The sequence below is a fragment of the Mixophyes fleayi genome (assembly GCF_038048845.1).
Source record: "Mixophyes fleayi isolate aMixFle1 chromosome 2 unlocalized genomic scaffold, aMixFle1.hap1 SUPER_2_unloc_7, whole genome shotgun sequence".
NCBI classification, from domain to species: Eukaryota; Metazoa; Chordata; class Amphibia; order Anura; family Limnodynastidae; genus Mixophyes; species Mixophyes fleayi.
Window position 1 is genome coordinate 268938 of NW_027445884.1, and position 24598 is coordinate 293535.

The 24598-nt window shown below is 42.4% G+C and overlaps 1 protein-coding gene across 1 annotated transcript in view; it reads right to left on the bottom strand.

Moving 5' to 3' along the window:
• LOC142109665 (Fanconi anemia group J protein homolog) overlaps window positions 1-24598 on the bottom strand; it is a 195754-nt gene that overhangs the window by 102965 nt on the left and 68191 nt on the right. The window contains exons 10-14 of the mRNA XM_075193731.1: window positions 16805-16937; window positions 15904-16058; window positions 13903-14068; window positions 1754-1894; window positions 487-648 (exon numbers count right to left, since the gene is read on the bottom strand). Of these exons, the coding sequence (XP_075049832.1) occupies window positions 487-648; window positions 1754-1894; window positions 13903-14068; window positions 15904-16058; window positions 16805-16937 (757 nt within the window). The remainder of the gene's footprint in view (window positions 1-486; window positions 649-1753; window positions 1895-13902; window positions 14069-15903; window positions 16059-16804; window positions 16938-24598) is intronic.

The window sequence follows — 24598 nt, forward strand, 5'->3', positions numbered from 1 at the left end:
GTGGGAGACTGATTCCATACTGCCGTCAGCTCTGCATAGCGGGTTCTTCTTTTTGGAAGACTAAATTCCTCTGAGTTCCGGAGAAGAAAGGAGGTACCCCACAATACGGCTGGATATGTACTTTAGCCAATGTTTCTTTCAGCCCAATAATAAAAATGAGAATGTCACATATGAAGCATGAAGGTAAAATTGTTTAGTCTGATCATATTAATTTACAAGAACATATTGCATTCTTGAACTTATAAAAGTGTTCTATAAATGCAGTCTGCACCAACAGCAATAGTCATTTTATTACAGCAATGATAAGAAACAAGTGCTTTAGTGCTTCTCTCTCAGTCACTTCAATCAACTTATTGCAAGCCTTATGTCTCCTCAGTGTGAACCGAGTAATAAGCGATAAAGTTGAACTCATTAAGAAGCTGAAATATTAAGGTAACTAGTTCATTTTTCAAAGGAATAAGTGAAAATAAGGGAAAATTTTTTTACCTTATAAGAAGGCAGAAAGCAAAGTACACCATGACTCACAGTCTGGCACACCGACAGCAAAAGCTCACCGATCTCGTCCTGGAAATCAAAGGTCTCAGTATGCTGAAATGTTGCGTAAAGTTTCCGACCTTTTGGACCTGTACCAACAGTACCAACCCATACCTGTAACATAGACATCAGTGGTATCCATCAAAAATAACCGCTTTGTATTTTGTGTCTAGATTCACAGTAAATAATGTTCTACATTTGAAAATTTTGAAGATATGTTACACTAAAAGCAAGCTGATGTTCTTAATTTCATATTGTAAAGTCTCAAACATCTTCACAGGAAAAAATAAAGCAATCAATAAATAAAGGAAACCATTTTCAGCAATCCCAAGTCTCTGCCTCTGCCCAACTCACTGCTCAAATGGTGTGATGGACTTGACTCCAACTTTCTATTTAGTATACAGGTAATTACCTCTAAAGTGTATTTCTAAATAGTCTGCAATTAGTGCAGAAGTAAACATGTGGACAGCATTTTCCTATAGCATATTAAAAGTTATAATTCCTGTTTTGGTCCATGTACATGTGGTAATGTGCAGTACCACAAACAAATCTAATATATTAATATAAATAAATTATATATTTATTCATATATACACATACATATATATATACACACACTATGAGTTTGTGAGTACAAATAATGTAAATGGTTTTACTGTAAATGTGTATTACACAGCACTATTTCATCGTCTGGCAACACTATAAGCATAGACTAATAGGGGATACAGAGAACGTTGTTAGTGACCTGTTGTCTTTCATAAATTGAGTAGAGTAGGAGGATTTAAAAAAATATGCGTTAAATGTGCCCATGTGCAAGAAGCCAAATTAATTTGATTTGGAGTATCTTGCATATCAGCACCTTCAATATATTTCAGCTCTCTATGGTGCAAAATGTAGTAACTTTAGAACTGGGATTGGTTAAGGATTTTAACAATTTTAATAAGGTTTTATTGTACCAACTAACGTGTTTTACACAAACTACTCCCAAAAAAATTCACCATGAACTTTAACAGCTGTTTTCTTCCCAACTTACTCTTCAATGTCAAATGTCAGACTACTAAATGTATGGTGTTTTGCTGTATGCCCTCTCTGAATGAGGCTCCGTTAACACGTTTGTATCAGCCAGCATATGCTCTTTAACATTCTATTAATGTTCAGCAACATGCTTGTGCTTACACCAGAATACTAACAGCAGCAAAGTGTAAAGAAAATTGTTCACCTGGGATTTATGAATAACATGGTTTGCCTCTAGCTGTATAGAAAACTTTGCACCTAGCTCAGACGAAAATGATTCCATTGGGGACAAGGTGCCTGATGTCAGGACAATCGTGCGAACATCGCCACTTAGTTCAGAAAAAGCCTGAAATAATAAACGGGAGAGAAAAGGATTTAATTTTTGTATATGCAACACTTAAAAGTGCAGACATAAACATCACAACTGACTTGTGCATGTATTTGCTAAAGGACGCATACATGTGCAATGAAACATTAAATAAACTACAGTGCAGTGTACTTGATATAGAAGATATAGAGAACAGCCACAAACATATAATTTTCTCTTTTACTTTTCAAAATTTAAAGCTGCACTACAAGTGATCCTGCTGTTTGTGCTTGTATCTCCTGCTCCATCCTCACCATTAGGTTTCAGCCAGGCAGGTAACAAGAATGGAGAAGCCCAGAAAAGAATGTCTGTATGAAGTGGTACCTGTGGCTCTGGCTAGGGGTCAATGCACCTTAATAAAATCTTTTAGTAGGTGGCTGTGCCACTTTAAACTAACGAAAATGTTCAGCTGTCCACACAAGGAGTGAGGAACTGGACAATGATTGAATTTAACCACAAACATGTTAAGCACCTTGAGCCTAATCCAGGGGTGGGCAAACCTGTCCTCAAGGGCCATATCCAGTTCATGTTTTTAGGATTTCTTTAATCATGTACAGCTGAGTTAATCTATTTGGCTGGGTCAGTAATTATCCCACCTGTTTCTACAGACAGAAATCCTAAAAACATGAACTGGATATGGCCCTTGAGGACAGGTTTGCCCACCCCTGGAATCAGTTCAGGATAACTTAGGGCCTGTAAGTAGAGTCATTTGTGAAAATCTACCAATAATTTTTGGGCGATTAAAATAGCAATGTCTGGTCCATTGGCTGATGCTGGAGGCAATATTGCACTGTAACAAACATTTATAATGGTATCTGCTTAGTATTGAAGTAAAAAATTTAATAGAAATAGATAGGTTTAATACTGACTCATTGCATTATATGCAGCTGGAGTTCTTTTCCCTGGGGTGGTTCAAAATGTGACAAACCCACATTCAAAGAAGCCTGAATTTTAAATATCAACACATTTAAAATCACAAACACTGAATACTGGAGGGAAAGGGAGTTTCGTTACTGATCCATCACAAACAGGAACCCTAGAGCTATTTGTGAGAAAAGTCCATTGTAAAGCACTGATGTACACGTGATTTTTTTAATGAATTTTCTACATTGTAATTGTGAAAAAAAAACCACACATAAACACACCCTCCATTCAATTTGTATAATGAAAGTTACACAAGCAATGTCTCAACCCTGGGCCATAATGGCGCAGCTAGACAATGCATGTGTGTTATAGAGTATATGACATTTAACATTTGACAATTGATCCGGGGGACCCACATACTTAAGCATTCAGGACACACTGTGCCGGGGGAATAAGAGTATATGGAGACTCAAGCCACCTATACCATATTGTCTCTAATTTCTTAAACGCCTGTCTGCTGGTATACACAAATCTCTTGTGCCCTATGGTAGTGTTAACCAGTGCTTTCCAATTTTTAATCGTCGGACTTGTTGGAGCCATCCAGAGTCTCGCTATGTTGACTTTATCTATCGGAAACAGTTGAGAAGTATAGAGTAATGCCAGCTTGTTGACCTTGCCCTTCAGGCACAGCCCAAATACACAGGTCGCCGGTGACTGCAGAGAAACCTCAATTACAGTTTTTTTAATACAATGAGCATCCCTGTGCCAGAAGGTTTGCATTCCCAAAAACTACCAATTTCTGAGTTACATTTCGGGCAATTGGGAGCATTATCAGAGCGGAATTTTGCCAATCTAATGGGGGTCAGGTAGGCCCTGTGAATAATGAAAACTTGTATTTGTTAGAACTTTAAGGACGCTGTGCAACCACTAGAGCTGTCCTGGGCAATCCTGATCACTTAAAGGACCAGTATCTATTCCCCACTGGTTTCTCAGGTCATCTAAGTCGCCCATCGTAGATTCATATAAGAGGTATGAGTACATATGAGAGATCAGAGCTTTGTGACCAAGGGCATGCAGTTGTTTTCTCAGTGGGGCTACAACAATCACTGGTGTTTCCTTCCTTAAATTGTGTTGTAATAGCATGTTTTAATTGGAGGCAAGAGAAAAAAGAGGATTTATGTACTTTAAATCCGTTTCTCTGATTCCGTCTGGGGGACACTGCTTACCATGGGTTGTGGAGGGAGCTTGGGGGAGTTGGCACCTAACTAGTTAACTTTTAGTACTGCCGACAGACCCCTCCCCTCTAAAATCCCCCTGCCCCCTCTTGTTCAGTTAATTAAAAAGCCCAAGGAGAAAAGGCCAGTCAACAAGAGCACACAGAAGAAAAGCAGAAGGGAGGGATCGCAGTGTCCCCAAGACGGAATCAGAGAAACGGATTTAACGTAAGTACATAAATCCTCTTTTCTCTTTCATCCAGTCTGGGGGACACCGCTTACCATGGGGACGTTCTAAAGCAGCCCGCTAAGGGTGGGACTACTCTGAAAATCCCGCTCGTAAAGCACTACGAGCGAAATTTGCATCTGCTGATGCAAATATATTAAACTGATAAAATTTTGTAAAGGTGTGGACAGAGGACCAGGTGGCTGCCCTGCAAAGCTGGTCTGCAGAAGCCCCATTTCTCGCTGCCCATGACGCCCCTACCGATCTGGTGGAATGGGCCGTAAGTCTCTCTGGCATCAGACGGTTAGCCTTTATGTAAGCTTGCTTAATGGTAGCCGTAATCCATTTTGCAATGGACTGTTTTGAGGCTGGCCAACCTCTCTTATTAGCATCATAAAGAACAAACAAGGAATCAGTACGCCTCACTTGAGAAGTTCTTTTGACATAAATGCGGAGAGCCCTAACTACATCTAACTTTTCCATAAACTCTGAATCCGAATGGGAAGAGGGAGAAAAGACCGGAACTACAATTTCCTGGTTCAGATGGAAAGCCGAAACTACTTTAGGAACGAAGGAAGGGAGGGTTCTTAACACCGCTCTGTCTTCGTGGAAAACTAGATATGGTTCCCGGCAAGACAGAGCACCTGATTCTGAAACCCTACGCGCAGATGCAATAGCCAGAAGAAAGAGGACCTACCAGGTCAAGCACGTCAAATCTGTCACAAGTAACGGCTCAAAAGGAGGCCCTTTAAGCATGTCCAGTACCAGGCTGAGATCGCACGGTGCTGTAGGCGGAACATAGGGAGGCTGAATATGCAAGACTCCCTGAAGGAAAGTCCTAATATCTGGCAAATCCGCTAATTTCAGGTGAAAAAAGACTGAAAGTGCCGATACCTGAACTTTTAGGGAACCTAAACGAAGCCCTGCTTCCAGGCCATCCTGAAGAAAAGCCAATAAACGAGGGAGACGAAAGGAGGACGTGTGGCAAGTCCTATTTTCACACCATCTGATATAGGCTTTCCAAATCCGGTGATAGATGCGAGCCGAGACTGGCTTTCTGGCCCGCATCATAGTGTTCACCACGCCGGAGGAAAAACCTCTAGCCCTCCAGAGGCTGGCTTCAAGAGCCATGCCGTTAAACTGAGCTGAGGTAAATTCTGGTAACGGAAAGGACCCTGCAGAAGAAGGTCGTGTCGAGATGGAAGAAGAAACCCCGGACCTTCTGCCATAGAGAGTATGTCCACGTACCAGACTCGGCGCGGCCATGAGGGAGCTATTAGAATTACTGGCAGACCTCCTTGTTTTACTCGTCTGAGCACGCGAGGAAGCATGGGAATCGGAGGGAACAGGTATCCCAACCTGAAGTCCCATGACATCGTCATTACGTCCACTGCCACCGCTAAGGGGTCTCTTGCCCTTGCGCAAAACCTGTGAACCTTTATGTTGTGTCTGGAGGCCATGAGATCTATATCCGGAAGACCCCACCTCTGAGCCAGAGACTGGAACACTTCCGGATGGAGTGACCACTCCCCTGGCATCATCTGATTTCGACTTAGGTAGTCGGCCTCCCAAGTTCTTATTCCTGGAATGAATACTGCCGATATTGCTGGAACATATTGTTCTGCCCAAATCAAGATTTGAGTTGCATTTTCATTGCAGCTGCACTCCTGGTTCCTCCCTGTCTGTTGACATATGCCACGGCCGTGGCATTGTCGGACTGAATTCTGACAGGGTGGCCCTGGAGGAGGGACTGGCCTCCCCTGAGGGCCAAAAGAATAGCCTTCAATTCCAGCACGTTGATCGATAGGGCCGATTCCTGAACCGACCAAAGGCCCTGTAGCCGGAGGTGCAGGATTACCACCCCCAACCTGTCAGGCTGTCGTCTGTCGTGGCTATGATCCATGACCATGGAGCGAAGGACCTGCCCACCGTCATGTGATCCTGAATCAGCCACCACTGGAGTGATTCTCTCGTTCTCTGGGATAGAGAGATCCTTTGGAGATCTAAGCATAGGTGGGATCCTGACCATTTTGTCAACATATCCCACTGAAAACATCGAGAATGAGCTCGACCAAAGGGGATGGTCTCGAAGGAGGCCACCATCTTTCCCAGCAGCCACATGCACAAGTGCATTGAGGGGCTGGGAGAAGACAAGACCTGAGTTGTTATGCTTTGAATTGAACCGATCTTCTCGACAGGCAGGAACACCTTTTGCTGGCTGGTGTCCATGATGAGGCCTAGGAAAAACATGCGTTGACACAGGACCATCTGGGATTTCTTTAAATTGATCAGCCATCCGTGGCCCTCGAGAACCACCAAGGTGAGGGACAAGTGATGACGTAAGCAATTATCTGAGGAGGATTTGATGAGCAGATCGTCCAAATAAGGCACGACCTGAACTCCCTGAAGGTGAAGACATGCTGCCATAACTGACATGACCTTCGTGAAAACCCTTGGCGCTGTTGAGAGGCCGAAGGGGAGGGCCCGAAACTGATAGTGGAAGGATCCCACCGAGAATCTTAGGAGAGACTGATGGTGGATCCATATGGGAATGTGGAGGTAAGCGTCTTTTATGTCTATGGACGCCATAAACTGATCCTTCTCTAAGCCGTTTATCACCTACCTTAGGGATTCCATACGAAATTTGTCCACCCTTAAGTGCACATTGAGGCCCTTTAAGTTTAGGATGGGACGAAAGGAGCCGTCCGGCTTCTTGACCAGAAACAGGTTTGAATAAAATCCCTGTCCTTTCTGGTAATCTGGAACCCTGCAGATAACTTTTTGAGAAAGAAGAGAGGCGACACAATCCTGTATAGCCTGCCTTCTTGATGGATCTCAGGGTAGCGGAGTTTGGAAGAAACAATGTGGAGCCGGGCCCAACAGGTCTATCCTGTACCCCTCTGATATAATACCCCGAATCCAAGGATCTTGGGAGGACGCTGCCCTGTTCCTGAAACAAAGACAGACGTCCCCCACTGGCGCCCCCTGCGGAACAGAGTGGTCGTCAGGACGCAGGCTTCTCCTGGCTCTTGGCGGCCTGGCGCCTAGCTGCAAACGAGAATCTCCCCCTGGCAGAGGAGCCTCGGGAATTGGGCTGTCTGCCTCTAAAGGACTGTCCTTTAGAAAAGGAGGTCCCCCGAAAGGGCTGACGAAAGGAGGTTCCGGCTTCTGCCTGGGAATACTGGCAAGGAAGTGCTTTTGCTACCGGTTGCCTGTGAGATCAGGGTATCCAATTCCGGGCCGAACAAACCTGCTGCTGAAAAAGGAATGGTTTCCACTGATTTTTTGATTCCGCATCTCCTTCCCAGGATTTCAGCCATAATATTTGAAATATTTTGCCATTGGGCCCTTTCCCTTATCTGACATTTCTTAATAAAGGAAGGCACACCAAACACACAGTTAAATTGGAAAATTTAGCTGAGTAGAGAGAGATAATGTGTGGAGAGAAAAGTGTGAACTACAAGAATCAACTAATCTAGATATAAAAGTTGTACTTGTAATAGTTTAAACACAAAATAATATTTAAGCAGCTAGGAGAACTATAATATAATCCCTACTAGCCCACTTGTACACAGCAATACAGAATAAGTGTTTAAATAAATCAGATACTTAGCCCATTGGCCAAATAGGGGAGAAGTCCAACAGCAGTATCCTGGTGCCTGCTCCCTCAGATCTGTTCTCTCTACCCGGGCTTCTCCTTGGCGCCTCTCTCTCAGGAAGGAGGGGGAGCTCTATGTGTTAACTCCCCCCCCTTCAGTAATGCTGCTTCTGCAGCGACTCTGTGGCCGAGTAAAAAATGTATTTTTGTAGCAGAGTAGTAGAGACCTCCAGGGGAGTTCTCCGCAGCGGATAATACCTGATGCCCCCTCCTATGCATGAGGGGGGATGCAGGTATAGCCCCCTTCTCCTTAGGATCTCCTTCCCGAAATCCAAGATGGCCGCCGCCATAGGAAACATCCGATAACCGGCGCTCTATGCCTGCAGTGGCAGCGCCGGTTAACGGGGAGGCTCCAGGAGTGACAGCGGTCCGTGAGACCGCTTGTCACTCCCAATTCAGACACCCGTTCCTCCTTTCCCTGTCAGTGAGAGTCGCTGGCTCTCATCTGACAAGGGGGTGCCTGTGCTGCTCTGCTGTGAGTGAGTTCTCTATAGTATAACACACTCCAGCACTGCTACCTGCAAAAAAAAAGAGTTAAAAATAAAAGAATAAAATAAAAGTATATAAAATTATACTAAGTACTAAAAAACACTGCCCAACTCCGCGGGCACCTAAAAAAACTGAACAAGAGTGGGCAGGGGTCTGTCGGCAGTACTAAAGGTTAACTAGTTAGGTGCCAACTCCCCCAAGCTCCCTCCACAACCCATGGTAAGCAGTGTCCCCCAGACTGGATGAAAGAGAAACATTGTTCTAGGTTTGGAGAATTCCCTAGACAGCTGGTAAAAAGATTTGAGGACGCCTGTATCATACAGTTGACCACACACATGCTACTGGGCGAGGATTGAGCAGCTTAACCCAATTTGTAAATTTTTGGGCCCAGGCCAAATCATGACAGTGCCTCCCACAGGTGCGGCCACTCCAGCGAGTCAAATTCCATGGTCACATCCAAGAACACAGCAACTTCTGACTATGAGGGAGGTGACTGCACCTGCAGGAGAGTGACCTGTCTTCTGAGATTAATAGATGTGGACTTGCATGGCATGAATCCCGTGATTTGGATGTATCAATTCCAACACCAACCTCATTTAACCTCAAAGCCAGTAGTTTAGCCAAAACCTTTACGTTGGTTGTCAACAGTGAGATAAGACTTGGGGTATAAATGATCTTTCCCTAATTTATGCAGTACAACCACTATCGCTTCCGCCATAGAGGGGGAGAGAGAGCCAGCCTCTCAAAGCTCGCTGAATGTATCGAACAGCCTGGACACATAAAAGGATCAATGTTTTCTATACAATTCTATGGGTATGCCATCCACTCCAGGGACTTTACATTAAAGAATGACATGATAACCTTGTCAATTTCTTCTGGGATGAAAGATGAATCTAGGTACTCCTTACTGTCTGTGGAGAGAATGGGGAGAGAGATGGTATCCAGGTATGCCTAGAAGGTATGCCTGCAGGACAGTCATATCATATTGCACCTGGGACTTGTATGTATTAGCATAGTAGCTGTAAAAGACCTCAACAATATCTGGCATTAGAAACCGCTTAAGCCCTCTATCATCGCAAATGACCTGTACGGCCGCATCAGCCTTCTCAACCTTCCCCCGTTTCTGTCACCCTGAGCATATTGAATGTGCTTTGAGAAGAGAAGCTTATGCTTGGATTTGTCAAACACATAGTCAACCCACTCCCTCTGTGCTAAGTGCCATGCTTGTCTTGTAGATTCAGTTCTACTGGCTATGTATTGCCCTTCTAGTAGTTTACAGGCTTTCTCCAATTCCTTTTCTTTATGTCTAGACAACGTTTTTATTTCTGCCACAAAAGTGATCAGTGTCCCCTTCAAAAAAGTTTTATTAAAGGCATTCCAGACTATCAGAGGGCGTGCTGTCTCCCAATTATCTGCAAAGAATCCCTCCCACTGACTCACCATTGCTGCTCCCGTGCCCATCAGGGAAAGCCAGAAATTATTTAATTTCCAGAAGGACTGACCCCTAGTAATAGCAAAGTCAATAGACAGGAGGGGAGGCGAGTGATCAGAGATCCCTCTGGCTCTAAATTTTATTACACATACCACCGCCACTAGGGAGTGGGACAACAGAGCTAGATCAATTCTTGAGAATGCATTATATGATGTGGAAAAACAGGAGAACTGAACCACTTCTGGATACTGCAGGTACCAGACATCTACCAGGCCCAGCTCATCCATCAAGGCTGAGGCCGATTGGTTAACTGCAGACCCTTGCTCCCGCCATCTATCCACAGTTTTGTTCATCACATTGTTAAAATCCCCCATACATATGATAGGCACATCTGGAAACATTGCTATGAATTCACCACATTTATTTAATACCTCACTATTGTACGACGGGTGTATATAAACTGCTGGAAAATCATAGCGTAATGAATTTGTAAGTCCTGTAATCTTCTCTTGACCGGGATAAATTGAGCCCTATTCTTTTGTACATGCAGAGCAAAATCAGGAAACACCGCCACTCGTTGGCCATTGCCCTTCTGCCTGGCCAGCCGTAGCACCGCATTTCGGTCACGGTAGTGCAGAAGATTGGCTATGAAGGTGATGGAAGGAGCTCCAGGTGAAGCTGCCTGTGTTGAAATGTGATGGGCTCTCTCCACCGCAAACTGAGCTGTAAACGAATCTGTGACAAACAATTGAATCAGCAATTTCTCCAGGAAGGACTCTGGGGCACGCCCTCCGCTTCTCAGGCAGCCCAACCAAGCAGATGTTATTACGGTGCAGAAGCCCCTCAATATCCAGTTTCTACTTGAATAGGGAAACTTGAGACTCAAGGCCCTCAAACTGGCCCCTCACTAGTGCAGAGCCATCCTCCAATGTAGATATGCGAGTGTCCACCTCACCCACTCTCTCCCTAATCTTCTGCATTTCATGCCGAAGGGAGAGGTCGGCCTGCACCTCCCCGATTTTTTAAGTCACACGCTTTTCCGAGGTCTTGATGGCCTGCAAGACCTGTTGTAACGTGATCGCTGTCAGCCTGCGAGGAGGGCGGAGCAGGGAACCCCTGTGCGTCTCCCGAGCTGCCAGTAGTGGTGGAGGAGCGAGCAAAGCGGTCCAGCCTTCCTGCCGATGTGGACTGGCTATGTTTGCCCATGATGCCAGAAGCAAAGAGGTAAAGCACTGATGCCCAGCGAGCAGTTAACTTACAGGTCTTGTATATGCCCTAACATCAAGCCTGAGATTGTTCAAAAGTCTATGTCTCAGATTGTAATGGTGGCTTTTGAGTTGGGCTGTATATGTATAACTTACAAAGTCAATTCAGGGTGAATTTCCTCCTCCAGTCACACATACACGGTAGTAAACTTTAAGTTTTCAAAAGAGCCTGTAGCTTGATTATGTATTAGGAGCTCTTCAGCTGCGTCGCTTCAGGGCACTCGTGTCAATATGTTATATTATTCCCCAGCCATTTCAAGCAGCCCAGGAAGCGTCACGTATCTTCAGAACAGGATAGACATTATACTTTTTTAGGCAGGTAAATGATCCAGCAGAAGTGGTTGTGCCTGTGTTACAGCAGGGATCCAGTGGCAGATAACAGCATCAGGAGTCCTCCGATCACCCTGGTGTGCAGATACTCCCAATACTAGGCAATATGGCATCCGCGGGAAAGGAGAAAACCGGCATTACAGACAGCGCCCTACACCCCTGCAGGAGTTGACCGAGGGAAGCCAACAGCAGTCTCGGATTGAGCACAGCACGCCGGACCCAGTGGGAGGGACCTCTGACGCAAGAGAGTCTGTAGGTATATGCGTACCACAGGGGGGTCCGCTCTGGAACTGTCTACACGTCTACCAGCAGAAAGGCACGCCAGCTGAGTTTATCTGCTCCAGCACTGGCTCGATCCTGGCATAGGGCACAGATTATTCCTTCTCCACTGTACCCCCGTCACTCCGACCCCACGCGACGACTATTACCGCACCTCCATGCAGACAAGGTCTCGACAGGAACCGAGAGTATTTTTTTCCACCGGTGCTGATGCTAAATGCTACCGCAGGTGCACTGTGTCAACAAGAGGTCAGAGGTTCTGGGTCCTAACATTTGTCTTGGCCACCTTACAGGAGGTTTACAGGATATGTGAGCTGGACAGCGTGGAAATGTGCTTGTTAATCCATGGTTGTCCAAGCCATGCGCCCCACACCAGTGGAATTTTACACATTTACATTAACACATCATCAAGAGAAGGAACTCTGAAAAGCTGCAGCCATGTTCATCCTACAATATAATAAATGTATTTATTTGCCCTAAAGTCATGTGGACAAATCTGATAAATTACATTTGATATGGGCCAAAAACACCTATACTTAAAATAAATAGCTGTACGAGTGCCACATACATTGAACATGCACTACTGAGTGCATTATTTGCGACATTGAAGGAAACCTGCCATTCTTTGAGCGGCAGCCAATAATTTATAAAACAAAAACAGCAGTGGACCAAAAGGGCAAGTGCTCACCTGTCTTAATTGCCAACCCTCCAATGCATGTTGCAATGGACCACAAGTGATTACAAAACGTACAATGAAAAACAGATGGTGCACTGTTGATTTCTATGCAGGCTTTTGTTACATAATATAAGTGCCTCTGTTTAACTACTATACAATGCTGCAAACAGAGATCGACCTTGTTTATTTTAGACAAACGCTGCAATCGAATACTTGTCAGAAGCAGTACATGCCTCACCAAGCCACGTTTCCACTGATATACCGTGGAGTTAGAATGGGGCACTCAAGCAAGTCTCCTGCTGCTAGAGGGCTCTCAATAGTGCAATTTGACTAGAATAAAGGTGCACCATCTGTATTTTTACAAACTTGTTAGTTTTGTTTTCTGAACATGATGAATAACGACTGTGAAGCACGTTGTTGAGAATTACCTGTCTTTTTTCATATTCTACCAACAAAACAGTCATAAATGTAATCCAACCGAAAACATCACCATAAATGGAAGGCATACAGGAAAAAAATAATAAAAAGTCTTTTGATTGTAATGCTATAGTTTTAACTTTCTATAAAATATAAAAATTGACTTATGAGATGAGACGATAATTTGAGTCACAAGAGTAAATCTAAAAAATAACATCAAGATAAGTGGTGAAGTCAATAATCTTTCTAGAGGTGCAAATATGGCTATGTAATATCAGACCAGTACCCCGTTCACACTGCCTCAAAAAACGGGTTATTGCCGGGTGGACCCCAAACAACCCGAGTCGAGGCTCAGTGTGAACGGGTCCAGGGGCATGTACCTGGGTCGGATGACCCGGGAATTAGACATAGGTCTTTTGAAGGGTTACTCCCAGGTCCGACCCAGATAGCCTCCAGTCTGAACGGTGAGACCAAGGTTTTTCAACTCGGGTCTCACCTAAAGCTATTAAAAAGTTATAAAAAAAAACAAAAAAAAACACATCACAAGATGAGCCAATCAAAGTTCCTCTTGTAATGTTGCCATGGAGACCCATGTTCAGTGTGAACACAGTGTACCCAGGAATTTGCTGGGGTGTCCTGCACTGTCACCTGGCAATATCCCGGGTTCATAAGCCTGGGATATTGCCAGGGCGGTAGTGTGAAAGTGGTATAAGTGTGATCTATTAAAACTCACAACCACTGAACCATTTTTAATTACTTATTTCATTTTTATCACAATACGATTCCTATCTATCTCTATTTTATATTTCGCTGCTCATAGCTCTTCTGGTAACAGGTTTGCATTTTTAAATGAAAAAAGTAATATTTTATATTTTTAGACTTGTAGATAATGTATTCTTTTTTCTTCTGCATGTAATTCAATTAGTCAAAAGGAAAAACAAATTCCCCATTATAGACATGATATGAAACGCAAGACTTAAAAGAATATATTTGGCAATAGGGAAGATAAATCTCTATTATATATTTTTTGATTATGACAAGTCTTTGTAAAATATTGACTGGTGCAGTAATTTTTCGTGTTTCTCCTTTCTTTTCCTATCTCTTTAATATATAATTTATAAATGGAAGGCAACATACCACAGCTGGATTAAGACACCAGAAATTCAGAGTGTAAACCAGGGACTTCTGACGAACACTCCTACGATTTTTAGGTCTTGCAAAGAATCCATTTTCATCTACAACATCTTGTCGGTTTGTCCATGTGTAAGATTGCTGCAAGGCAACTCTGTAATCTTCTGCAAATCTAAACAAATGTGTAAGATAAAATTAACATTAAAATGAAGTGTTCAAATAAACAGGTTGCCATAACCATCAATGAGTGTTCAAGTCAGAGGCAAATAAAATAGTATAATAGTAACCCACACAGGTGGACAAGACAAAAGTTTCAAAATACAGTGGAAAACTACTACATTAAAACAGAAGACGACAATAATGTTAAAAAATAATTAGTATAGCTATGATTCTTCTCAATTACCTGCTCTGACATGCCTGGCATAATTTATCCCTCGTTACTTGATTATTTAATTGACTCCATCTCCTAAGATTAAGACCGGAAGTAGCAGACATAAGCACTCATCTTACATATAACAAGCACTCATCTTATATATTCTCAAGGCAGCAATATTTGTGTGACTGTTTTAGTATATACTTCTATAGATCTTTCCTTTATCATAATAGATCTATGTTTTATTGTGGTACTGATAGAAAAGTGTGCCAACACATGGTGTGCCTTGTAGACGATGTTAATAGTTGTACTGTTGTATTCGTTTTTTAAAACTTTAAATATACTTAATTTATAAAAAAAATACACAAAAAACTTTAAAAGCTGAGTAACGCTTCAGTGCTTATATAAATCATGTAACTTGCAGGGAATCAGTAACTTAAATAAAGATTTGCTAAAAGGTCGCTAGAAAAGGATCATTGCTATGTGCTTCAATGAGATTATGAACTTCAAGTCTGCTGTGTTAAGTAAAATATTCCCCCACTCCACAATCAAACTTTATCTTAATCTTCTGATACACTTTTGAAACTTTTACATATACATATAAGATTGATATAAGTAGCTCTTTAATGAAAATCAATTGGTATTTTATGTTTAGTGGTCCTTTAACAAACGATCATAATAAGGAATGCTAAGGTAGCAACAAATAGACCTGTGATAGGCAATATGATACACTTCAGGGATCGCATGGGAGGCCCCCTAACCTTAAAAAGGGCTGTACATTTTAATCTCAGTAATGAGTCAAAACAATATATTTAACCAAAGAAAGAGACACCTATCTGTAAAAACATATCATCAGGCATTTTACACAAGTGTTACAAGTAACAAACACATTTTGCAATAAAGTAGAAACGTGGACCCAAATAGAAGAGCATCCAGTTGTGATCGGCCAGGAGAGGCAGGCGACCATCCCCAGCACCTAGGGGAAGAGAGGGGATGGCGCCTGACACCAGGTTTGGTCTAGGCCCCTTAGTTCCAGTGAAGGGAAACCTTAATGCTACACCAAACAAGGACATTCTAGTTGTGTGCTTCCAACTTTGTGGCTACAGTTTGGTAAAGGCCCTTTCCTGTTACAGCAGGTCTTCTCACCAACATCAATACCTGACCTCAATAGTGCTTTTGTAGCTGAAAATCCATTCCAGAAGAGTGGAGGCTGTTGTAGCAGCAATGGTTGGGAGGGCCATATTAATGTTCATGGTTTTGAGATGTTAAACACATATGGATATGATTTTCAGATGTCCACATACTTTTGGTCACATAGTGTACATCAAGCCACTGGTGACAACTGTAATAATTTGATTGTTGGTGGGCTATTCTGGATGCTCCCATTCTGACCAACCTGTTGCTATTTGGACACAGACTAACCTATTGTAAAAAAACAAATAAAATAAAAATACAAAATAATAATAATAATAAAAAAAACGACCTTTACTTCTTTCAGACACAAGAAGCAAAATCACAAGCATGCCCTACAAATCACAGGCAATGGAGAATTTGAAAAAGTATATATCCCTATAAAACTGATATTGTATAGGGATTTAGATGTATGGTTTTGATAACGCCATCTGTACACTAACCTGCTGTTTTGACGAAACAGGTAATCCAGTACAAGAAAAAGCCCTTTCATAACCATTTGTGTTTGAGGGCTGACTGTTGGAACCGTCACTACATTTTCCTGACCATTCAGCATGGTTGTCTTTTCTTCTTTCTCAACCACAGCAGCTAGATTGCTCTACATGATAACAGAGAAGTACTTTTTTGTCAATATCAAAGTGTAAGCTGTACTGAGAAATCATTAGACAAATACAGAAATTGCAGAAACAAAGACATATAAAATGAAATTACATTACTTATTACAACTTATAAAATAAGTTTAACAAACATTTAAATAGTTTAGATTTCCAGTCTACAGCTAATAATAGATGATTTAAGATTAACGATTAACTGGACTGTATTTTTACTAATGTGACCTACATTTCATAATGCCCTTGTGGTCTATAAAATATAGGGAGATCTAGGAGGATATAAATAAATGATGATGATGATGATGATGATGATGAGGAAATGCAAGTTTCTTGTGAACATGTGAAAAGTACTGAAAACTCATAACAAATACTTTGAAGAACATAAGATATACTAGTTATCTATTGTTATTTCTCAAAAAGGAATAAATAATGCCAGTAGAAAGATTTCTTAACCCAAAAACATTTTTTGGTTACAAATAAATACCTTACACCCAAATTAATTATTACTACTAATTAATGTGTGTTATCTATCTATTCTGTTACCACCTAATAAAAAATAATAATAACCTCTGATACAAGTGCAATTTGTGTGGGGTTGTTTTTATAAAAAGAATTTAATGCACTTGGGGAGGCGAGCTTTGTGCTAGCCTAAATAACCTGCATAGCAGATCATAGACAATGATTCCACACTCTTAAATCATTTGAAAATGCAGTTATTAATTTATAGACCCACCTGAAGAAGAGGGAAGGTTGCATTGGTTATGCCCATATCATGAAAAATTGAAAGAATCTCTTTACCATTCCATACTTTGCAGGATGATTCATATTCCCTTTCCACCAACTGGTTAGTGCATTCCTTTATCCAACTTGCAAGTAAAAAGTTTAGGTTAATTTTTACATACAGGGTCAGTGCAGCATCTATAACTCACAAATAAATAAATTAATAAAAACTTTGAGGGTGACATTTTTCATTGTAACAATCTACTGCTGTAGGTTATTCCTTATTCTGCTGAGTAGACAGGAAAAAAAGGTTGATATCCTAGGAAATATAAAGTGGCTCTTCCTTAAACAGCTTGTCTTTCCATACCTTCCCAAGCTGTTTCTGAAAAAGAACATAATTATCTACAATATAGGAAGAGATCATCTGTGAATATAATTCACTTGTTTCCACTTCCTACTGCATCGCAGGCCTTACTAATGGGATGTCCCATGCAATACCCTATAGTGGATTTCAAGGGATAATCAGTACCAACAAAAAAAAGGACCTGCATATATTAAAGTATTTTTTGTTCAACGGTTTGAAGGAACTTTCTTTCAAATTGTATGTCTATTATTGCTACATACAGGAGATATTATAGGGCAAAAGTACGTAGTGAAGCCCAGCCTGTTGCTCTCTATGTGCCCATAAGGTCGCCACTGCCGTGAATACTTTTGACACCTCATGTTCGTTCCTCTTATAGGGCTGTTCTATAACTTCCATTGCTAGTGTGTCCAAGAAAAACAAATAGACGACTATTTTCCAATATGTCTCTGTCCTTGAAATATACAGCAAGACTTCACTTGTGTGTGATTTTTTTTCCTTTTCAAGGGATTGTTTTGGGAAAAATGCTGGAACATTTCCTGGTTTATATGGAAAGTTGACAATACGTAAGACTGAAAGTCCGGTTTGTCCTCCTTATAACCCTGTCACTGTATATAAAGAGGAACAATTCTCTACATTACAATGCTTGAAGTTCACCCATTCTTCTGGGATATGTGATTGCCAACAAAAATTAGACAAAAAAGTAATTCCTTTGGAATGACTTTTGCAGAGCTTCAAATGGTTCTGATACTAGATATTCCAATGTTACCACAAAAAAATTGTATGCAGGGACAGAAACATTTAGCTGCTTGGAGTAATTTTCACACTAAATCATCTGGTGCTAACTGTTTGCCAGAAACACACGTGCTGAAATCTGCACCTTTAATGTACTGCATGCTAAGCTACCTCCTGAAGGAATTCAAGTGCTTGGGGTATATTTGCATCCACAGGGTTAATCATTCTGACCCTGTACCAACTTATAAATGTACTCTGGAATTGTTTTTCTTGCTTGTAGTAATACTTCTACTACATTGTCGGAGATTCTCTTGTTCTTGAGTATTAATTGATCAAACTACAGGCCCTCAAGAAAACATTTTCTGATTATTGAATGACAGTTGCACCCTTTATATAGGAGTTCTGGACAATGAGGCAGATGCTGCGGTTGTTCTACATATATCCACTATTTCAGGGTTAAAATATTTTGTTCCCTCTTTAATCTCATCCTTTTCACTGGCTGAAAATTCCTCACCATATGAATACACAGATTTCATTTCTTAGGCATGCTGTCCAACTCTATGCACTTCTGAGACTTGGACCTTTTAACCACTTGGCTAGCTTGAAGTTCCTATTTTGAAAGTACTTCATTATCGATCCAACAAGTTCTTCAAACTGCTACGGTGGTTGCACTGTATCCTCTCAATGTGGAACACAAATCATACATAAAAGGTAATAATCATTAGACTGATCCTTATCACAGGCTCCACATATGAAGTTATGGTATATATACTAGTCTTATTTTCCTCTATAAGGGTACTGAAAATGAGGACTGTATGAGAATTCCTAGCTAACTTTGCTATATCAATCATCTTAACTAGGTGCTTTACTAGGACAAGGGTCTTTAAGCCTCTTTGGAGTGGGTTCCAAAATAAGTTAAAGACTCAGCGATGTTGTGCTTCCAGAAGTTAGAGAGTGTAGCCGCTCTTCAAACGAGTGACACTGGAAAGTGACATCAGCCACTTTAGGCCACGCTGCTCTAACGGTAACCATGTATCATTTACAGTTTCCATTACAATTTCCATTACAGATATGGTAGGACTGCAGTCCAGGAAACCAGCAAACTCTCTGCCAAGACGTGGTGCTACTTGAAAGATGTAGGCTAGCCAGTTTTAGCTACTACCTACACTACCACTGCATTACTCAGTTAATGAAGAGTCTGGTAAGACAAGCAGTGGAAAGTGGAGTCACATTATATATCTTCCAGGGTCTCAACCTTTTTGTCCTACCTCTTTTCAGTTCAGTAAGGGATAACCTATCAGTAAGGGCTGCTATGCAGTAGCAAGAGAAAAGATACATTTCTAATTAATTTTTTTTAAATATGGGCCAATGTCTTGTCAACAATGCTTCAAATAGAAAAGGTTCTATACTTTATTTGTCACAAATTACTACATATGTGGGTAAAAAAAACAACAGATCCGAAACTACACCTGATAGGGAACCATCAGAAGTCGATGACTACATCTGCATGCAGTCATCATGGTAATATAGAGGGGGGGAAATAATAAGAGGAGATCCCTAATCCTCTAATAGAAGATAATACCACCATCACCTAATAGAGGATTTCCTCTTATTATTTTTTTTCCCCCTTTGGCATCTTTACATTCTTTACGGAGAGAGATGGTATTATTTTCCTTTTTAACAAGGTAATATAGAACCATGAGAACCGGCGCCAAGCATGGCTATGGCTAAATCTTCCAGAAAGCCAACTACCCAACAGTAGGACGGAGTAACTGGACAGGCCAGTATAGCGTGCAGCTTGAGCTTTGCAGGTGATTCAATTTTCATTCAGTAATATCTCTTGCTACAATTATACTTCTTAGACAACACAAGCAGCTAGTTACTTCAGCTCCTGATGCAGAAGAGCCTCATTTCAGCCATGGGTTGTATCACTAAGATATAAGGACACTAAAATATTTTCTTATATTCTGGTAGGTGCCCCCCAAAAATAATTTTGACCTACAATGCTTTCAATGCAACGATTTCTCGCCAGTGGGTCAAGTCAAAGAATATGCCACCATGCAATTTAGGAGGAAGTGCCATTCTATTAACAAAACAATGGTGCACTACCACCTAATAAAACGAATAATTATTTAATATCACTTTGGACAAATCAAAATGGAGAGGCTAGATGGACCAAATAGTTTTTGTCTGCAGTTAACATAATAATACTGTAAAGGTAGCAGATCCCTCACTTCATTATATGAAGCATAGATTGAATGTAAAGACCTATGTGTAACAAACAATAGTTTAAGTTTGGTTAACTTACATGCAGAGAAATCCTTCCTCTCAGCAAACAGACAGGGTGGGTCTCTTTAGTGCAAACAGAGCCAGTGATGGGGCGTTTCCTTTTAAAGAGAAGGTGGGTGTGTCACCTGTCCATTAAGCTAAGGCTGGGGGAGGAGTATCAGGTATAAAAGCTTGTTTGTATCATTTGTGCACGGAGATCAACGCTGGGGAAGCTGGCTGGTCTTGAGAGAGCTGAGCTATGTCTAGCTAGCGTTTAGGGTCTCCATGTATTGCTGTGAAATCTGTACGGTGTCAAAACATTTACCATCCTGACAATAAAACTACATAAACAGGAAGAAGTTGTTCGCATGTGCTTCTGCAGTAGCGGGCTCTTGACACAAGTGGTGTCAGGAGTGGGATACTCCGGGAAGCAAGTTTCCGCTACCCAACCAGTGCAGACGTCAACATGGAGGAAGTACTGAGAACCCTCGTGAATGTGGCCGCTGCGCAGCAACAGCAGCAAGCTCAGATGCTACGAGTTGCCGAGGCACAGGTGGAAAACACAAGGCTCTTAAGAGAAGAGTTAAGCCAGGTGAGACATGACAGAAATGAACCACTTGGTCCTGTTCTCCAGAAAATGTCGCCAGGTGATGACATAGAAGCATATCTGGTGTCCTTTGAAAGACTTGCAAAAAGGGCAAAATGGCCTCCTAAAGATTGGGCTGAGAGGCTGGCACCATATCTGGCTGGTGAAGCTCAGCGAGCTTATATGGATCTAGATGAGGACCGGGCCTCTGATTATTTCTGCCTAAAGTCTGAGATATTGGCTCGCATTGGAGTTTCTGGGCCAGGCCGGGCCCAGCGCTATCACCAATGGCGCTATGATCAAGAAAAACCGGTCAGAGCGCAAGTGGCTCAGCTTTCTAAAATTTTAAAAAAATGGCTGCAGCCTGAGGAGAATTCGCCTTCTCGAATTATTGAAGTTCTGGCGATAGATCCCTGCATCCGGGGGCTGAATCGCGATTTGCAAAGGTGGGTGCTGCAATCAGACCCACAAACTTATAAAGAGCTTGCCACCGTGGTAGAAAGGCTTTGTGCGCTAAAGCAAATAACTAAAGAACCTGCATTTGTGCCAAAACCGCTGCCACGCCAAAAGCCAGGTTTGACAATCCTTTCCACAGGGCCCAATGGCAAAACTGCTACGGACAGAGGGCCAGGTGCAAAGCTGTCTAATCTGAAGTGTTTTGAATGTGGTGAGCCAGGCCACTTTAAGGCAGAGTATCCTAGCCTACAGGAACCCATGGACTGTTCCGTGGCACATATTGGGCCTGCATTTCCAAGCTGTTTTACCATAAGTCCCACATCAGGAAGTCCTTGTTTGTTCCGGGTGACTGTGCTAATCAACCAGAACCTTGTTCTGGCCTTGGTTGACTCGGGGAGCAAACATTCATTGGTTTCCAGCTCTGCTTTACCCGAAACCATAACTTCTCGCTTGCCCAAGGTGAAAGTTCTTTGCGTACATGGCACGACAGGAGTATGAAAGAACAATACTACCAGTCACACTCAAAGACAAAACTGTTATGGTGGTAGCTGCCATAGCACCTAAACTCCCATATCCACTCATTTTGGGGTGAGACTTCCCACTGTTTAATGATGTCCTCGGTGAGCGGATCCGGCCGGACATGCCGGCAACTGATGCAACGGTCAGAAGCCCGGTCTTAAAGGAACCGCCTAAAGATCCACAACATCTGGACATCGATCTTTGGAACCACCAAACCGGAATGCCATCCTGGGAGTCACAGCAGGAGTTCCACAAAAGCATCCCCCTGCGGGGAAACATGGACAGTCCAAACTAGCATTGGTCGGTGATGTCGCAAATGAGCCCACCCCGCCTGTCAGTGAGGGTACGGACTGGTCCGCAATACCAATTTTGTTTCCTCTGCAGGACTTTGCTCGAGACCAACTTAATGATGCCACTTTGGAACATGCCTTTAAAAGTGTGATGAGGTAAATGGGGTAGCGAAAGCCGCCCAGCCTGCAGAAGGTATACCATATTTTATTGTTAAAAATAATTTCCTGTATAGAGTTGCTAATGTGCAGGGGGAAAAAGTAGAACAATTAATGGTTCCTCAGGTCCATGTAACCCTAGTGTTAAAAGCAGCACACACACATGTCTGTGGGGTACACCTAGGGGAGGATAAAACATGGGAACGAGTTCTGCTTAGGTTTTACTGGCCTGGGGTACACATGGCAGTGAAAAAGTATTGCTGGTCCTGTCCCATTTGTCAGAGAACCTGTCCCAAACCCATGTACAGGGCACCTCTCATTCCAATACCAATAGTACAAGTTCCCTTTGAACGGATAGCTATGGACCTTGTGTGGCCACTGGAAAAATCTGCACGTGGGCACCAATATATACTAGTGGTGCTTGACTATGCAACCAGGTATCCAGAGGCAATTGCCCTACCAAACATAAAGTCCAGCACCATAGCTAGAGAACTTGTATTGATGTTTACAAGCTTGGGAATACCCAAAGAAATTCTCACAGATCAGGGTACTCCATTCATATCTCAACTGATGAAGGACATGTGCCAGTTGCTAGGGGTTAAGGCGCTTCACACCTCTGTATACAATCCACAAACAGATGGCTTGGTGGAACGCTTTAACCGCACTTTAAAGCACATGCTCAGGAAAGCAGTGGCTCAAGAGAAAAAAGACTGGGACACTCTTATTCCCTATTTGATATTTGCCATCCGTGAGGTACCTCAAGCTTCAACAGGGTTTAGTCCCTTTGAGTTATTGTTTGGGAGACAGCCTAGGGGTATCTTGGATATGTTAAAAGAAGGGTGGGAGCAGCAAGGTCCCAGGGAGCCAAATCTGGTACAATTTGTGTCCCAAATTTATGAAAGGCTAGGAAAGATAGGGCCCATTGTGCAGCAACATGTAAAAGAGGCTCAGGAACGACAGAGAAAAAGCTATGATAAAAGTGCTGTTGTTCGATCTTTCAAGCCTGGGGACAAAGTCCTAGTCCTGGTTCCCACCCAGGAAAGCAAACTTTTCACCCATTGGCAGGGTCCATATGAAGTTCTAGAGGCTGTCGGTCCTGTCAATTATAGAGCAAATATATCATGTTAACCTCCTTAAACCTTGGCATGATGAGGAAACCTCTCCTCAGGTAGTGAGTACTGCCATTGAAAAGTCTGAAGTGCCCATAGAGCCAGCTTTGTCCATTCAGTAGAGACAACAGACTGAAGAAATGATTCACCGCAACAGGGATGTCTTCTCTTCCATTCCTGGGCGCACTACCTTAAATCGAATACGACATTGTCACTGCGCCAGGAGTCATTGTAAAGCAGAAGCCGTATCATATTCCCGAAGCCAGACGGGTGGACGTGAGAAAGGTGGACGTGAGAAAGGAGGTCGAGAAGATGCTCCAGTTAGATGTGATTGAAGAGTCCACTAGTGAGTGGAATAGTCCCATTGTGCTTGTCCCGAAACCCAATGGGACAATTAGGTTCTGCAATGATTTTAGGCGCCTAAACAGTATGTCGCAGTTTGATGCCTATCCGATGCCACTGTGGAGAAAGAATGTCTCGCCATAAAATGGGCTACAGAAGCTCTGCGCTATTAACTCCTAGGCAGAGAGTTCACCTTAATAACAGACCATGTACCATTGAGATGGATGCAGAACAACCGGGAGGTAAATGCCAAGGTAACCCGCTGGTTCTTGGCACTGCAACCTTTCAAGTTTTCAGTAGAACATAGACCTGGAATTCTACACAAAAATGCAGATGCATTGTCACGAAAATATGCGCTCCTCGCGAAGTCCGCGTCCCCCTACTTGGAGATGCTAGGGGGAGTGATATGTAACAAAAGGAGGCATTTAGATGGCAATATGCAGAGAAAGCAGGGAAGTAAAGTAAAACATTTGTGCAGCAATGCACCTAGATTGAATGTAAAGACCTATGTGTAACAAACAATAGTTTAAGTTTGGTTAACTTACATGCAGAGAAATCCTTCCTCTCAGCAAACAGACAGGGTGGGTCTCTTTAGTGCAAACAGAGCCAGTAATGGGGCATTTCCTTTTAAAGAGAAGGTGGGTGTGTCACCTGTCCATTAAGCTAAGGCTGGGGGAGGAGTATCAGGTATAAAAGCTTGTTTGTATCATTTGTGCACCGAGATCAACGCTGGTGAAGCTGGCTGGTCTTGAGAGAGCTGAGCGTTAGCTAGCGTTTAGGGTCTCCATGTATTGCTGTGAAATCTGTACGGTGTCAAAACATTTACCATCCTGACAATAAAACTACATAAACAGGAAGAAGTTGTTCGCGTGTGCTTCTGCAGTAGCGGGCTCTTGCCACAATATATATATATATATATATATATATATATATATATATATATATATATATATATATATATATATATATATATACACATATATAT